The 18,656-nt window shown below is 35.5% G+C and overlaps 3 protein-coding genes and 1 long non-coding RNA gene across 4 annotated transcripts; all 4 read left to right on the top strand.

The window, feature by feature from the left end:
* Positions 1-3,538: 3,538 nt before the first annotated feature.
* LOC123664055 lies at positions 3,539-4,382 on the top strand. Its single transcript, XR_006744756.1, has 2 exons — positions 3,539-3,794; positions 4,102-4,382. It is a non-coding gene; the product is annotated as an uncharacterized LOC123664055 (long non-coding RNA).
* A 6,710-nt stretch (positions 4,383-11,092) lies between these two features.
* Positions 11,093-12,737, top strand: LOC123664168 (COX assembly mitochondrial protein 2 homolog). Its single transcript, XM_045598767.1, has 3 exons — positions 11,093-11,120; positions 12,093-12,311; positions 12,526-12,737. The coding sequence occupies exons 2-3, from the start codon at positions 12,231-12,233 to the stop codon at positions 12,709-12,711; spliced, it is 267 nt and encodes an 88-aa protein (XP_045454723.1). The 5' UTR covers positions 11,093-11,120; positions 12,093-12,230; the 3' UTR covers positions 12,712-12,737.
* LOC123664167 (protein Abitram) lies at positions 12,665-13,295 on the top strand. Its single transcript, XM_045598766.1, has one exon. It carries the CDS (start codon positions 12,742-12,744, stop codon positions 13,273-13,275), a length of 534 nt encoding a protein of 177 aa, XP_045454722.1. The 5' UTR covers positions 12,665-12,741; the 3' UTR covers positions 13,276-13,295.
* A 2,601-nt stretch (positions 13,296-15,896) lies between these two features.
* On the top strand, positions 15,897-17,236 carry LOC123663893 (aminomethyltransferase, mitochondrial). Its single transcript, XM_045598541.1, has one exon. The coding sequence runs from the start codon at positions 15,964-15,966 to the stop codon at positions 17,188-17,190; it is 1,227 nt and encodes a 408-aa protein (XP_045454497.1). The 5' UTR covers positions 15,897-15,963; the 3' UTR covers positions 17,191-17,236.
* The last annotated feature ends 1,420 nt before the right edge of the window (positions 17,237-18,656 follow it).

Raw genomic sequence — 18,656 nt, 5'->3', positions numbered from 1 at the left:
AAAGATAGAGGAAAGAGGGAGGGATATTCCAGGCTGAAACACTCTTATCTCCTGCTTCTTCTTTCCCATGATTCATATCCAGAAGAAGATAGAAGCAGAAGAAGCAGAGGATGCTTTGGTGACTACTTTTGTCGGACGGCCCAAATCGAGCCGACGACTGGATGTCACGATTGTTGCGCGGCGGTGGGCTCGGCCCAGCACACCCTCGAGATGTGCCCGAGATAGGCGGCGCTGCGTCGTGATCTGACGACAGTCCTCGGAGGGGACTTGTCGTTGCTGAGCGTCATCATCGCGATGCTCGGTGACGACGAGTCCTGGAAGACGATGATCTCTTTCTGCGAGACACTAATGTGACAATGACGAACGGGTGAGAGAGTAGGCCATCAACGAGGCCTCTCTCCACAGGCGACGAACGAGGTTGCGTAGAAGGCGCTACTTAATATGCCTCCAGTAATGCCCCTGTGCCCGTGTCAGGCTGGGATGGGAACCCGGTCCTGCTAGACATGGCGTCGTCGGGATTGTTTAGAGGTGAGCCGGACAGTCCCCATGGGGGAGGTTTGGCCTTTTCACCGAGGCCAGCCTGTCTCTGGAGGGATCCTGTTGCCTGCAGATCCGGGACCCTCCAATTACAAAGACTGCCTACCCGGGCATCCTAGATATCACCCGTAAATGGGTTCCTCGGCAATAAAAAAAAGGATTTTCTTAGTGAAATTATTTTTAATATAGTATATAATATAATAATATATATAATATATTAATATAGTATAGAAGTTACACTGTTTAATAACAATGTAAGGTAACACGAGATAGTTATTAGTTAGCGGGAGAAGACTAACTTTTTAGCATTCGATAGATACATCGTGTGGCAAAGGAAGAAACTCAGAGCTGCAGGGCTATTTAACGGCCTGCAGTTCCTAGGACTTCTGACCTAGGTGTAGGTTTAAGAAGGCCCCCTTTGAGATGCGCATCAACGCTCACCTTCACTGCTCGAGTTGCCCACCCTGCCTAGTTAAATTATAGATCGTAATATAGTATGTAACAGTTAATTCGTTTGCACAAATTAATTATTGAAAGTGCACTGCGCCAAGCTAGAGCCAAGACTGCCTTATGATAAACTGATAAGTTTTGCGCGCTCTCCGAAATTTGATCGTGAGTGTAGAACCATCGCTCCAGAGTTTTAACTGACGACGCGCCACGTAAATCCATCCCGGCGCGTCGCGCCGAACTAGGATTGTTGATAAAATATCGATATATCGAAATATCGATATTTATTACTAATACTTTTTTGGACGATATATCGATAGTTTGATATTGAAATTTTAATATCGATACTCGATATTTTGAAGTAAAACTTCTTTACGCACACTTGACTTGGGAAGTAAGCTGGTAAATACGTACTGAGAGTGTTACGAAAAGTGTGATCAGGCGAGGCAAACGGAAGTTGAGAGGTGCACATTAGTTAGTGAAACTAGAAAGAAAGACAGACTTATGTTTCGTAACGCTTCGTTTTTTTTAAGTAAATTTTTATTATTTTATTTTTTCTCGTCAATTATTTAAACTAGAACATAATGATAAGTTTATTATGTTCTAATTTAATCCACTAACTTCTTCTAATCTACTGAACTTTATTTACACTACATTATTTTTTTAACCGACTTCCAAAAAAAGAGGAGGTTCGCATTCGATTGTATTTTTTTTAATATGTATGTTACTTTAGAACTTTTGACTGGGTGGACCGATTTCGACAATTTTTTTTAATCGAAAGATGTTGCGTGTCATTTGGTCCCACTAAAATTTATTTGAGATCTAACAACTGCTTTTGGAGTTATATCTAATAATGCGTTTTTACTTGACTACTTTTTCGTCGACCTACGTTGTATTATACCGCATAACTTTTTACTGCGTGTACCGATTTTGATGATTTTTAATTTAATCGAAAGCTGGTGTTTATTATGCGGTTATATTTAAATTTCGTTGAGATCTGATTACAACTTTTGGAGTTATCTTTGATCACGCGTATTTACTTGACTATTTTTTTGTCTACTTACGTTGTATTACTTGTCGATGTAGTTGAAGTCGGTTTTTTTTAGTTTAGTTATTTATATACTAGCTTTTACCTGCAGTTTCGCTCGCTTTGAAGCCATTAAATAAGTAGAGAGATCTTATTTTTCGTAAAATATATATATTTTTATATAAAGTATTCTATGTTGCTCTGATACCTCCAAGAATATATATACAAAGTTTCATGATGATCAGTTAAGTAGTTTTTGCGTGAAAGAGTAACAAACAAACACATTCACATTTATAATATTAGAAGTAATTGTCCTTAAACGAAATGTAATTTTCGTAGGCGCTTCTCCACGCAGAGAAAAAGAAACAACTTCATCCTCATGGGACAGACATGAAAATATGATATTACTCTTGAAAAATTTGTGTAATGACTTTTTGTCACAATTTTTGTTACCTACATACCTGCTGAATTAAAGCAGTATTTAGATCAACCAAATATTTCAAAGTCATTAAATGCACTAAAAATTTGGATTGATAGTAAACATTTTACTCTGGTGCTATCGGAAATAGCTGTTGAATAATATTTAATCAAAAAACAAAAAATAAAGCTGTTAAATATTCGATTTCTTTTGCTACATCTATAGCATTTGAACGAATTACTTCTTTAATCAATCTTTTAGTGCCTAATAATCGTAATAGTCAAACAACTGCGCATATAAAACAACGAGTATTTTTAAAAACTCTTACTGAATATTGATACACATTATTGTTTTATTAAAATTGAACAATAATTACTTAGAAGCTTACATTTTAATACACTTATAATTTAATTTGTTTTACAAATATACTGAATTATAAACTGTGTAAATTATTTTTGAGCCGATTTATGTTTATTTTTTTTTAAACAAAGGCGATTAAATCAAATCGAATAAATATCGATATATCGATATTTTAAAAAATATCAACAGCCCGACGCCCAACTGCCCGTGTGTGTGTGTGTAATCGTCATTCCAACCAATCGCGTCATTTTGCTCGCAGCGTCCGCGGTGATTGAGAGTGCACTAGTGTAGTTTTTGTATTTAAAACGTCGGCGACGGTGTCCCCTAGACGAGTCATAACGACAGAATTTATTGAAAAATATGAAAATTCAGAATGTTTGTGAAAAACGGACGAAAATTATAACATTTAAAAAAAAAGTTTTATTTTACACCTACTATTTTTTTAATACATATTTATAACATATACACACGGTCGTTTCTTCCTACAGTAATCAATGTAATGCTTGTGGTATAGGTAACTGCCGGCTGATGTAGATACTTTTTTTATAAATACATATAAATAACACTTAGAAATAAATAAATACATTTATAATTAATGGCATTAACGACACCGTGCGTGATCGATTGCCCATTGACATACTTATTACAATTGAGGTACAAATAATAATAAAAACTGTTCATATAAAATTATAGATCATTGTAGACCAGCGTATGGCAACAAACAGTAGCCGTTTAAGAATTAATGTTTCTTCTTCTTAATCAGAATCCATTTTTTTTTCTCGACAAAAATAGGTAGTACCTACACGTCCTTTAAACAGCCCGGTCGGACGAAAACTGAAGGGCCGGAGTAACGCCAGTCAATGGGCAAATATTTCAGCTGACGCGATAAACTGATCAGTTGAACTGATCAGTTCAACTGATCGTCAATGGCCACCTTTAGCCGCAGTTGCTCCAGACGTTTTATACACGTCAGAATGCCTCGAGTAATAGAATGAGTGAGGGTAGGTGAGTATCGAACGAAGTGCTAAGTGGCGTGATCGGTGTATCTGTTGTTTATAAATCTCTTGCTAATTACCTATGACAGTACAGGTGCCGATTTACACAAATCTTTGTCTATTTATACTATTAGTAGAGTTCAGTATTACTAATTTTTTAAATACTACATAAGTTTGTGGTCCTGATGATAAGTGGTTATCATAGCCTGTGAGAGCTTACAACATTAGGATTATAAGGGCGTTGTCGGCCTTACTCACCACAGGAACACATAAAAAACACTACTTGAGGTTAATTTATTTCGTTTCTTCATCTACAGATATACAAAATTTTCGAACACAAAATGACCAGTACCGAGGCCGGTTATACTCAAAGCATTCGAACATTTACAAGAATTAGAAATAATAATGCCAGTAGAAAACACCGACTCCATATACAGTACAGATATAACAACCGGCCGAGTATAGAAAGAATATAAGTTATTTATTTTTTTACCTGGTTGAAGATATAAAGAAAACAGTGAAAGGGTTTAAGGCTCTGCCGACTGAAATCAATCATTGGTTCAATAATTTTGTTATCTAAATAAATTTTTGTTTGGCATTGGTGTTTTTTTTTTTGAGAATACATTGTTATAAAAGATGAGGTTGTATAGAGAAAATATGAAGAGCAAATAGTGAATAAACTGAGAAAGTGGATACAAGGAATACTATTTAAAAATAAACAGAAAAATGTGGATTTTCAAGGGCGAAATATCGATTCACTGAATCGATTTAGTACAACATATCGATTTAAAAATCGATTTATTTGGTGCGAGGAATCGATTCTACGGTTAATCGATTTCAGATCGCCATGTCTAATTGGCTATTATTCAGCGTGACCAGATTTAGTAGATTTCTATTTTATTGGTAGATTTCGAAGTACCGGTAACAGTATCTAGCAGTTAAAAAATATTTGGTATATTTTGGAACAATTCATGCTTTTCAACTATTCTGGTACTTTTTTTCTATCATGTTATATTTCTATCAAATCTATCGAAAAAATGCGGGGTATTCCCCTTTTCATCGAATGGATTGTAACTATCTCTTTCTAATATTAATTATTCGAGAGGGATAGCTGTTGGGGGAATCCCACATGTATTGAAAAAAATTGATTAGGTAGGTATATCCTTAATCTTTATTCTTTTCGTAACCATTCGTGCCGTGAGCCAGTGATGTAAACGTTACCGATTTATCGGTGGAACTCGCGATTTTGGTAAACTAATACCGATAAAATAATTTTAGGGTATAATCTCCCGATCTACACTATTTTAGCCATAGAGCAACACAGAGGGGAGTAGCCATTGCGTTTTTTACCGATACAAAACTGTCTGTCATTTTTTGCGGGGGGAAATTACACACATGCACACTTTATCTAATTCCCACACAAAAATAATCGTCTGTCACTACGAAACTCACACATACTAAATTAAAATCACACTTACATTTTTCACACACACATAGATACATTCTGTGTCATTACAGTATAATGACCTATAATGACACGCCGCAACTACACTGAGAAGTTGCTTACAGCCGTGGTTGTAACAACTGTCGATATGCATTATCGATAAATTCAAGTACTCGGTTAGGGAAATAAGGTTTTTAAAGTGATACAAAGGTAAGATGTTATTATAAAAATAGACTTAATTTATTATATACTATAGTCTATTTCACATAGGATGGGTACGGTGAATTTGATATGTTCCAATACACGCTCACTATTTTCAACAAATCGGATAAATATACATTTTTTAAAAATCACCGATTAGTTTCCAAAGCAAATACTAATGCTTGATTAGATTGAAATTCTATTTAAATATGCGTTTTTACATTTTAAACAAAATAAAAAAGGTACAGAAAAAATAATAACCTAAAATTACAGCCATAAAACGAAACGTTTGATGATAGGGATTGACACGTAGTAATCGGCTAAAATAAATAATCGTAACGGCCATCTTGTGAATCGCGTCATCTCACTGACTCGAGATATCTCAATCAGTACTTTCTGTCTCTTGTATGCTTCCCGTGTTTTGGTTTTGCCAGTTGTTATAGTTTTATTTGTTGCTGTTTTATTATTGTTAAGTTCTGTTATTATTTTTTGTTAGTTATTCATTTTGTGTGTGTGTTCTGTTCTGTAAAATGCCGAAAAAAACAAAAGAAGACCGTTTCAAACAATCAATTGGTTGTCCGCTTTCGGGAATACTTTGAACGGGAGTGAGAAAATAGCGGTACATTATTATCTGTCAACCACATAGTGGATCGAGTTGCACAGGCACTTGAAATTAGGCGTAATACAGTGTCAAAAATTACAGCACATTACAGCATTAAACATACATTTCAGCCTATCGCAGTCCACTGTTGGACATAGGCCTCCACAAGCTCGTGCCAAAAAATGGCGTGAACTCATGTGTGTAGCCTATAGTCACCACGCTGGGTGGGCGGGTTGGTGACCGCAGAGCCAGCTTTCTCGCACTGAAGACGCTGTTGCCCGTCTTTAGCCTGTGTATTTCAAAGCCAGCAGTTGAATGGTTATCCCGCTATCGGTCGGCTTTATAAGTTTCAAGGTGGTAGTGGAACTGTGTTATCCCTTAGTTGCCTCCTACGACACCCACAGGAAGAGACGCTGGTGACTATATTCTTTATTGCCGTAGCCACACAGCTTAGTGTCAAAAATAAGTAGAGAAAAGTATGGTGACACCAATATGGAAGATAATAAGTTATCGACTCCCAAAAAGAGGCAAAGGAAGGAGTTGCCCACAGTTTTACAATAATTAATGTCTTTGAAAGGTGCCAGATTATTTAATGGAAGTGTGACATCGTTATGGCGACTTTTAAATAAAATTGGAATTCGATAAAATAAAATAAAGTAAACAAACGGAAAGGTGCGTGAAAACTTTGTGACATTCTTAGAAAAGGCGAAAAACATTACGGATTGGAACAACGTAGTATTCCTTGACTAGACATGGTTGAATGCCAATCATACTGTTGGCAATTGACTAAAGTACCGGAGGGTATTGTATTGTATTGTATTGTAGTGGGCTCGGTTTTCCGCACTTAGACACAGAGGTGGTCCGTTGTGCGTGAAAAGAGGGCTGACTAATTCAGCCAGCCCAGCTCCTTCCAGAAGCTCAGAAGCCTCCTGGGGCGTTCACAGGCTTCTCGGAGCGTCCTTATTTCTTTAAGGATGGTAGCCCGGTGTGCGGACACTCCCTCGCATTCCAGGATTACGTGGGCGGTTGTTTCTTCAGCAGCCAGACAGCCCCTGCAAAGAGGGCTGTCTGTTGCATTCATGATGAATAGTTAGTGATTAAGTGCCATATGGCCGGTAATCGTGCCAACAACTATTCGGATGTCCAAACGGTTAAGACTGAGCAGTCGGCACGTTAGGTGCGGTGATACTTCCGTGAGTATCAGTTTTGACTGTCTACAGCCGGTTTGGTTTGCCCAAAGGGCATTGTGATTTGCACGTGTACGTTGCCTTACCCACGAGCGCAGTTGTCCAAAAGGTAGCGGCATAAGGATAGTTGGGCCGGCAACCTTTGTATTGGACCCCTGTCTTGCAAGCTTGTCGGCAGCATCGTTACCGTGTGATCCACTATGTCCTTTTATCCACTGGAGGATTACCTCATTATTTGAGGCTAATACTTCCAGGGTTTGATGACATTCGTATATAAGACTAGAGTTGACCGAGTTGCTCCCTAGTGCTTTAAGTACAGCCATGCTGTCCGACAGAATACGGATTTTGCAATCCCTAATGCCTTTTGACAGGACGGCGGTGGCTGCATGGGTTATCGCAACACATTCACATTGAAAGATGGAACTGTGTTGGCCCAGCGTTAGTGATAAATTGATATTGAGGTCTTGTGAGTACACTCCAGCACCGGTGCCAGACCCCATTTTGGAGCCGTCCGTGTAGATGCGGACCTCACGTATGCCGGACTGGTCTCTTTCAGCCTCAAATGGTTGTATATGGTATTTCCTTTCAAAAATATGTTGTTTGGGAATCCTATCACATGGAGCGGCAAGTAGTGGCTCATAGCTCACAAGGTTGCTCCAAAGTTTGTTGTGTGGACCCTCCTGGTTGCACCACAGGCCCAAGTGTTTCAGCCTGATAGCTGACATAGCCGCCTCCTGTTGTATAAACAGGTCAAGCGGTGAGTACCGGAGGGTAAAGGCGAACGACTAATAATTTGCCACGTGAGCTGTGTAAATGGGTTTGTCGATAACTCATTTCTCGCGTTTAACAAGCAGTTAAAATTTTTTTATTTTATATAATCGATTAAAGGTTAACCGCATTTGTACTCGATAATCGAATTACATAAATTAATTATGCATGGTCACCTCACTATAGAGATAATTTGACATGTGTCACCGTACCCATCCTACGTGAAATAGATTATAAAAATCAAACATCTTCATGTAAAATAAACGATTATAAAGAGTAAAAATTTGTTAACATTGAATAGGCTACGAAACTACTGGACCGATTCAAAAAATTATTTGACTGTTGAGAAGCTACACTATCCTTGAGCGACATAGGTTATACTAAATTTTCAAAAATATTAGGGATCCTTACTAAAACTCCAATAATGTAACCCAAGGGATAAAAAAATAACCAAAAAAATTCCTTACATTGCGTGCGCTGCAAAAACTAATGATAATAGAAATATATAATGTAGTAAGATTTTGTACAACACATCATTATCTACAATAATTGTATTTGCTCGCAAACGAAAAAAAAAATACTGACTTCAATTACATCGACAAGTAAAACAATATACGTAATATATACGCGTTATCAAAGGTTAACCAAAAAGTTGTTATCAGATCTCGATGAAATTTGAACGCGACCACATGATAAACATCAGCTTTCTATTAAATTAAAAATCATCAAAATCGGTCCACCCAGTTAAAAGTTCTGAAGTAAAATAGGCTAAGATCTAGACTAGGAAAAACCGAATTAGAAAAACCGAATTATGGGGTTTTTGGGTGTGGAGGGCGGAGGGTGTAGGGGAATCTATACAAGGTAACACTGTCACACCTCAAAACCCCATGTTTATGGAGAGATATCCATGGTTAAAGTTTTGAGGTTAGAAGAAGAATTTAAAGCTATTATAATACCTTTGAGCTCGTACTGTTTGCATTGTGTGACAAATCGACACTTTTAAACAAAATAACGCATCAGACATAATATTCTAATAAAATTAGTAACATTGCGTGCTAGAATATAGGTTCAGAAATTCGAAAAATACCCAAAACCGAATCGGAGCACCCCACTGTCCACGTGGTCTTGGTCTGTCCTACCCCTAGAGTGTTTTCTTTATGCCGCGGAGGCGCGGAGGGAGGGCAGCCCTCGCCCGCCGTGCGAAAGCGCGCGAACGAATGCGTAGAGGAGCGGCTGAGGCTGGTCGCCGAAGGCGACTTCTTCTAACTTCAAAACTTTAACCATGGATATCTCCATAACCATGGGGCTCTGAGGTGTGATAGTGGTACCAGGGGTATTTTCTCGTTCTCTTTTGTTAGAATTTAGTAGTTTTTAAACACCACAAGCAGTAGATTCGTTAAATAAAATCTGGTCACACAGCTATTATTGTGCAGTGTGCTAGGGATGGGCAAATAAAAAAAATATATCGATATATATCGTATCGATATTTTGAAAAAATATCGATATATACTGAATAAAAAATATCGATATTTCGATATGATATATCGATATTTTTACTAGAAATTGCAATTACTATATATATATATATATATATATATATACATAGTTTAAAAATATCCATACTGAACAAAAAAAATCGATATTTCGATATCTCGATACTTTTGTGCAAATTGCAATAACCTGAAAGAATTGTTAAAATATTTGAACGGGAAAAAATTAATACATATTTGGCAAGTATATTAATTTTATTACATATTATTACAATGAAGACTTAAGTATTATGATAACAGTGAAGAATATATATGTCGGATATTAATAAAAGGAAGAAGGTATACTTTTCGGCTTGAAGGTATATTTCTCTTTCTCATCGTATCAGAGTACTCAGTCTACTGTGGGCTTCAGTGGGTAATGTTGACTCAACAAGTAAACACGATTTATCATGAAACAGGATTCACTTAACAGAAAGACAACGCAGCACGGAAGGCGGGATAGTTATTAGTTAAGGGGGCGAAGACTAACTTCTTAGCATTCGATGGATTTACGGTTCACCGTGCGGGTACCGAGTCCATCGTGTGGCAGAGGGAGTAACTCAGAGCAGTGCCTAGGACTTGCGACCCAGGTGTAGGTTTAAGGAGGCCCCCTTTGCAATGCGCATCAACGCTCACCTTCACTGCTCGAGTTATACGTCCCGCCTAGCCAAATTAATCGTAATAGGTAATAATTAATTCGATTGCACAAATTAATTATTGAATGAGTCTAGGTTAAGCTACTAGCAGGATACAACAAGTGTATCGTGCCAAGCCAGAGCCAAGACTGCCTTAGCCGAGGTGACACCGTTCGTTTTATACACGTCAGAACAATTCGAGTAATATAATAACTGAGGGTAGGTGACTATCGAACGATGTGCTAGGTGGCGCGTCGATCACCCCCCTACTCTAACAGCTAATAATTGACAACTGACATTATCTGAATACACCCAAGTCAAACACTTGACGTTCCGTATTCATACTCTGCGACATATATATTATTGTATATAGGAATTACATATTATTACCAGCTGCTGTGCCCGCGACTTCGTCCGCGTGGAATTTAACAAAAAAGTTTTTGTTCAGTTCGCAGTTATAAAAAAAAAATCTGAAATAAAAGTAGCCTAAGTTACACCTTATTACCCCAGCTATCTGCTAGTGAAAGTCCCGTCAAAATCGGTCCAGCTTAATGAACATGTACGCACACGTTACACCATAGATTAGCATTAGATTCACACTTTGGTCTTTGATCACACTCAAATTTAGTATAAAGAAACTACCCATAGATATGTTTTTTGGTTGCGTTCACAAACTACAGAGGGATATAGACAGCACTAATACTAAAACTCGCGCGCTCTGTTTTATATTCATTTACAGATAAAATGGACCATATGTTGCAATAAAAGTAGAATACATAATTCATTTAAAATATAATATAGTTTAAAAAAATATCGACTTCGATATTCAAAAATAAATATCGATTATCGATATTTTGAAATTAATAATATCGCCGATATTTATCGATATTTTTTTGAAAAAATATCGATATTTCGATATATCGATATTTGATGCCCTTCCCTACAGTGTGCTGTGCATAGATAAGCACAGCGTTGCAAAAGCTACCGATTTATCGGTAGATCTACCGATTTTGGCCCTTGTCTACCGATATACCGATTTAGCAGTGATATCTACCGAATTTTTGAATTTTCAACTAATGTAAAATAATTTTCTAAAAAAAAAGGTAAAATAACATTCTTAATACGGTAACACTAAAAGAAAAAGGTAACACAAAATCAATGCACGGGGACTTCCCGAAATTCTTCCCACCACGTCGAATATGACCGTTCAAATCCGCGGTGTGTTAAAACAAATTGTACTAACACGTGATATAATAGAGTTTATTATTATCTGGTGAGTATACAAGGGAAAATCCCTGAAGATAACTTTCTTCGGGTTTGTTTCTTGAATTAGGTATAGGACTAGTGATAGATTATTTTTGGATTATTTCGATGGATTAGGATTAGTATTCGGATTCATTATTGACATGGGAAGATTCAATTTACATTAAACAAATTAAATGTAGTTGCGAAATTTTGTGAAGTGTTAAGCGAATTCATCGCTAATTCATACTTCTTTCGCGGCAACGTGCTATTCTATCGCACCCACGGGAAGTCGGGAATACTAATAATCTGTTTCATTATTAGCAATTTAGAAGTTGATGCGAAGAATGAAATTATGCAATGCTATAATTAATGTTTCTTAGTGATAAAACGTATTGCTTTTGAGTACTTTCTTTTTCTGTAATATAAAATAATTATAATTATAAATGGAACAAAAATTTGCACGCCGTTTAAGCTAGATTATATGAGACATTGTAACTGATAACACCTTATGTATTAACTATATATTCATGCAAATAAAGAATTTGATTTAATTTAACGGAACAAATTTAAATAAATGAACGCATTATTGACTTAAAATACTTTTGTTTTACTCCGAGTAAAAATCTACCGATTTCTACCGATTTTTCGGAGGCAAATATACCGATTTTTTATTTTACACTTTTGCAACACTGGATAAGCAATGTAATATAGGTGCTGTGTGGGTTTCTGATGTTTTGTTAATTACACCGACCGTTTCGTAATATAATTTTTGTTGGTTTTTTTTTTTTCAATTCAGTTGTTATTTTATAAAACGAGGACTTCCAATATAATACGTAATGCACACAGATTTATCAGCACATTTACATACAGACGAATGTAACGTCCTTATAAAATTACTTCAGGACTGTCACGCAGAGGTGCGAAAACGTATATTATGAAATCTATTAGTATTATTATATGACATTTCCTATGTTTTTCATTTGGTTAATTATTATAGTTTTTATGTAGAATTTAAGTTTTTACTTCATATTATAATATACAAAAGAAACGTAACTGTATTTTATCTTGTCACAATTTGATAAGATTATTTTCTCTTTTGAATAATTATGTTTACATGTTTCCTTTTTTTAGCATTCGTTTCGAAAGTTTTTTGGCTATTGCAATGACGAAGATCGACAAATGAGAAAATGTTTAAAAGGTGAGAGATTGCGGCGTCAAAAAGCAAATAATGATGAAGCTGTGAAGAAACATGCCACAATACGTGCCAGAATTTTAGCACAACAACAGCAGCAACAACAGCAGCAACAACAGCATTAGTAGTAACATTTGTTTCTTTTCCTTACTAAAATGGAATACAACATACTAGAGTCTGTAGACCTGAATGACAGCAATATTTATAAATCTTTTACTAACCGCTATTTCAGTAAAAGATACATTTTAAATGTAGGTGGTATCGAAAACAATGATATTATGTTAATGTTTCATTCAAACAGAATTACGTTGCTGAGTCTCGCACCTAGCCATTTCTTTTTTAAAAAACTTGATAACTACAGTCTCAACTTCACCATAGGAGAAGTGGATAGATTAAGCAATTTAGTTAAAGGTAAAGGTAAAAAGGGAGGGCAAATGTTGACTCCAAAATCAGCAATATGTAAAGTGCAATGGAGTGACGGGACAAGTTTTGATGTACCTTGTTGTATGAAAGGTACTTTAATAGAAGTAAATGAGAATTTGGTGAAGAACCCTGAACTTTTACGAGAAGAACCTGATGCAGATGGATTCATTGCTATAATGTTGTCTAGTATTGCTATTTCTGAAGCGACTAAAAATGAGTTGTTGAATCATGAAGAGTATTTGAAACATGTTAATAGTAGTTGTTAGAAATAAATTAATTATTTTAATATTGTGTTTTATTATAAAAGATCATTTAAGTCATTCTGAACTACATATAGGTGGTTGTTTTATTGTACAAGATGAATTATCCTAAAGTGGATGACCACCACGCTGCTCCACTTCGGGGTGGCAGATCATGATATAATAAGAATCAGGAGCTTAACTTGCTCTCCGAGGCACCTATAAGAATAGAAATTTAACAGAAAACCAATATTTATACACATACAAATATCTATTCCGACGGGTTCTCGAACGCGCAAAACGCCGCGGAATACACACCACTACAACTTGAAAAAAGGAGGATGTTCTCAATTGGACTGTATTTTTTTTGTATGTTAATTACCCCAAAACTTTTCATTGGGAAGACGGATTTCGATGATTTTTTTTTTAATCAAAGGGTGACGCGTGTCATTTAAATGGGACCACGGTTTAAAGTTCATCGAAATCTGACAAGTAATTTTTGAGTAATCTCCAAGAACGCATATTTACTTGACATTTTTTTTTCCGTACGTATTACTTATCGATGTAATTGAAAAAGGTTTTTTTTTTCGTTTGCGAGCAAACACAATTAATCTTTTTTTTTTTTGTTTTCTGCTAATATTTAGTTCACTGAAAGCTCGCCATATCAACAAGTATTGTATAAGTTTCAATTTGTTGTAATATGTACAGATGTGAGGAAGATAAACAACATAAGAGTATATTATGTGTGTGTCAAATACGTGGTAGTGTGTGTAATGTTTTGTTTTTATTGATTTAATGTATTTTTATGCACACTAAAAAAAATATTTGCATTCTGCACTCCTTCTCAATATAAACTATAATTGTGCGAAATTTCATACTCCTCCGTCCGCGCAATTTTTGTAAAAAGGGGAACAAAGTTTTTGCTATACGTATTAATATAACTACTGTACCGATTGAAATGAAATTTGATACACAGATACAGGATGAAAAAATGTATGGAAGTATCGTCATATACTTATATTTTATATTTCTAGAGTCATTATAAATTTTTAGAGCTAGAAGCACGCCATGGTTGGCCTGAAATATCCCACTACTGCGCATAGGCCTCTTTCCCCATGCAGGAAAAGGATCAGAGCTTAATCCACCACGCTGCTCCAATGTGGGTTAGCGGATATATTCCCTGCCATGAGTAACGATCGCTATCAGTTGTGCATGATAACAACCGGGACCGACGACTTAACGTGCTCTCCCAGGCACGGTGGGGAGCTCCACAAAGACTGCATAAACACCCAGACCACGGCAAACACCTGTATGGCTAATACAAATGTTTTTCATGCACGGGGATCGAACCCGCAACCGCCAGCGCAACCGCCACAATCCATGGCTGTGACCGTTGCGCCAACGCGGCGTCAGAAGCTTCTTTTTAGCGTAGAAGCACCACTGACTACAGATATACTCTGTGGCTAGAAGCTTGAAACTTATTTTTATGCTGTAGTTTCAATATAAAATATCTCTTAGTAACGCCATCAAGCGTTCTTGAAAACTCGATCGGAAATAAATCCTCACTAATATTATAAATGCGAAAGTAACTCTGTCTGTCTGTCTGTTTATTGCGCTTTCACGCCAAAACTACTAAACCGATTTAAATGAAATTTGATACAAAGATAGTCTAGAGCCCGAGAAAATAACATAGGCTACTTTTTAATGCGAAAAAAGGGTGTTAGTGATTGAAAGGTGGGGATGAAAAGGTGTATGGAAGTATCGTCATTTTTAGAGCTAGAAGCTTGAAAATTATTTTTAGGCTGTTGATTCGTTATAAATAAATATGACATTCAAAGTTTGTAAAAATTTTACCCTCTAGACTATAATATATGAATGTTTTAAAGTTTGTGGCCAGAGACAAAATTCTTTTTCTTCTTCTTCCGGTGGAAAGATATCAATGTCCACGCTCAAAATCGTTGAAAATTTCTAAAAAATAATATAATTTGAATTAATATCTTAAAAGTTAACGTAATTCGCGCGAAAACAAATCCAAGCGTATAAAGACGTAACTTGCTTGATGCGATAACCCCTGTGCCGTGCCTATCCCTTTTATTGAGAACGTTACATGCTACCCGCGGAAAGAAGTGGCGGGTCGTTAGATTTAAATAATATTAACATTACGGAAAACCAGCTATAGTAAGCTATTATTTTAGCAGTGGGCACATTCCACCAAAAAATAATTCATAGCATTGTGGGTATTTGAGAAAATATTTTGTGTAACAAGCCGTACTTTAGTCGTGCTTCAAGTTGCGTTAATTAACTAAACTGTTACTGGTTTTTGTTCAGTCCTTTTTAATATTTTACTAGCTGATAATTATTTCTCTTAAATTAATTATAACGGTTTTATAGAAGCTTCCTATTAAGGCTTATTTCCTAATCGATATTTAATGCTATAGGAGTAATAAAATATGACGTGAGTGTACCTACGTACACTGATATTAGAAAACGTAAGTACAAAAACATCTATATAGTGAAAGACAATACTGACAGCAAAATGTAATATTTGTTAAAGTTGATTTAAAATTCGACTCAAGTTGCCATAGTCTTTACTTATCAAGAAGTTTTATATACCACTATTTGACCCTTAACCCGGTATAACGAAAACTTGATAATTAAACAAACATTCAGACAACTCAGTTGTATTCCATTAATTCGAAGGAATTGTAATGTGAAATGAGTTCTAAAAGTGTTAACGTTTTCGTGAAAAAAATTATATGCAGGGTTACGCAAAATAATTTTAAGGTGCAAATACGTAACTTTAGCGATAAAAATGTTAAAGAAACTTCTTTATACAATTTACATAAGAAGTACAATGGAAAGTTGGTGGATTTCGCTGGTTTTTACTTACCAGTTCAGTATGGTGACTTGAGCGTGTCATCATCCCATATTTTCACTAGGGAAAGTGCTTCGATTTTTGATGTATCACACATGCTACAAACAAATGTTCGAGGTAAGGATTGTATATCATGGTTCGAGTCGATTTGTCCTGTGGACCTTAAAGGGATGGCACCTGGGACCAGTTCTTTGACAGTCTTTTTAAACAAGAATGGAGGAATAATTGATGATCTTATAGTTACCAAAGTAAACGTTGACCAGCTTTATATAGTCTCTAACGCTGGAAGGCTGGAGGTTGACAAGCAGCACATGTTAGAAACATCGGAAATATTTCGAAAGAAGGGAAATGACGTATCAGTTGATTTTTGGGATGTATCTAATAGAGCCCTTATTGCGGTACAGGGGCCAAAAGCGGCGAAAAATATTCAACTACTAACAGATGTTAACTTAGATGATTTAATGTTTATGACTTCTAGAATTGGGAAGGTGGCTGGCATCGAATGCCGTGTAACACGCTGTGGATACACAGGAGAGGATGGATTCGAAATATCTATCCCTGCAGACAAGGCAGAAGATATAGTTGAGGCGTTGTTACAATCTCAGGATGTAAAGCTAGCTGGACTTGGGGCTAGGGATTCGCTACGTTTAGAAGCTGGTTTGTGTTTGTATGGTAATGATATTGACGAGACCGTTACTCCCGTTGAAGCCAGTTTGACATGGTTGGTTGCCAAAGCACGCAGAAGTGAGGCAAATTTTCCAGGTGCGGATATAATTTTACGACAGATTAAGGAAGGCGTGAAGAAAAGAAGAATTGGTGTAAGAATAGAGACAGGAGCGCCAGCACGGAAAGATGCTATCCTTAAAAATGTAAACGGAGATAAAATAGGGACGATTACTAGTGGATGTCCAAGCCCATCTCTCGGGGGAAACGTTGCTATGGGCTACGTTGCCGAAGAATTCAAAAAAGTCGGCACCGAACTGCTTGTCAACATACGTGGAAAAGATGTACAATGTAAAATTGTAAAAATGCCTTTTATTCCTTCTAAATACTATATAAAAAAATAAATCATCCAGCATTAAAAATTAATTAATAGTTTTATTTGCAATCATAATAAAACACAATAGACAAGTAAGTAAAATTTAAAATAAGAGTAATCGACAACACAACTAGTTGAACTTTAAACTATAAAGAAGCGAGCTTATATACACACAACTCATACTACTAATCAACATATTTCTCGTTAACTAACAATTGAGCAATAATAAATAAATTCGACATTATGTGGAACACTTAATTGATATGAAATAATGTTTGCACATGTAATAGATATTGTGGAATTATTTGGAATGTTGAGATAATATTTGAACAATTTAATACTGTTTTATATTTACAAACTATCACAGGAATTATTATTTCTCAATAGTGAACATTTTATCAAAAATATAATATTAGATCAACATAACTTGAATTAATTTTTCAATCACTATCTATTATTATTACAAATACAAATCTTTATAATTGTAAACATCGAAAAATTTTCATTTTACTTACATTAATAGTAAATTATTAAAACTAATGTATCAACTTTTTGTTGAAAATATCACGTACCCAAAACGTGTTTAATACAAAGGCACTAAATTATTAATATTATTGAAGTAGCCACTTATTTTTGTCTTTTTCTTATTTCCATAAAAAATAATGGATTATGTAAACCGTCAAAGATTAAAAATTTCCAAAAACATTATTGTTGTCCTTATTTATTGCTTCGGCACTGATGTTGTCTTCAAACATAAAAAGAATCATCGACTTCCAAATAAAATTATTTTAAGTACTTTTCGCCCATTAATACTTCTATATGTGGTAGCTTGTTATTAGCTTTTTTTTTATTCATATTCTGTATTAGTTATAGTTATAATAAGCTGTAAGCTATCCAAATAAAATAAAATAAAAAGTTTTGAACCAGAAATTGAACATGGCACGGATATCAAAGATACATATCAGAGATATTCACTATCCAACAAATTATACTTAAACCATACTTTTCCAATGAAAATGAGACGATCGAATTTAATATAGAAAAAAAAATGTAGTGATTTTCCACTTTAAGTACTTTATCACGGTTGCCGCAATACCGTACTCACAATTTAATGCACCAGTAGATAATAATTATGCTATTTAAAAAGAAACCTGTCTTGTCTTATGTCTTAAAAATAATAATTAGGAAACTTAAAATCATCGAGGTCTGTGTACAAGATATAATATGGTGATTTCTATCGCCAGATATCTACAATACCAGATATATACAAATAAATAAAATTGGAGTGTCTGTTTGTAATATTAAAATAACGGCTTTTTTGTCTGTCTGTTTGTTTGTTTCGGCTAATCTCTGCAACAGCTGGACTGATTTAGACGGGACTTTCACTGGCAGATAGCTGATGTGATAAGAAGTAACTTACACTACTTTTATTTTAGAAATTTATTTATTTTATAACTCTGCGAACGAACAATAATTTTTTTTTTTGTTAAATTC

Source organism: Melitaea cinxia, chromosome 21, assembly GCF_905220565.1.
Source record: "Melitaea cinxia chromosome 21, ilMelCinx1.1, whole genome shotgun sequence".
Taxonomy (NCBI): Eukaryota; Metazoa; Arthropoda; class Insecta; order Lepidoptera; family Nymphalidae; genus Melitaea; species Melitaea cinxia.
Note: the sequence above shows the minus strand (reverse complement) of the source record. Positions and strands in the feature narration are given on the sequence as shown.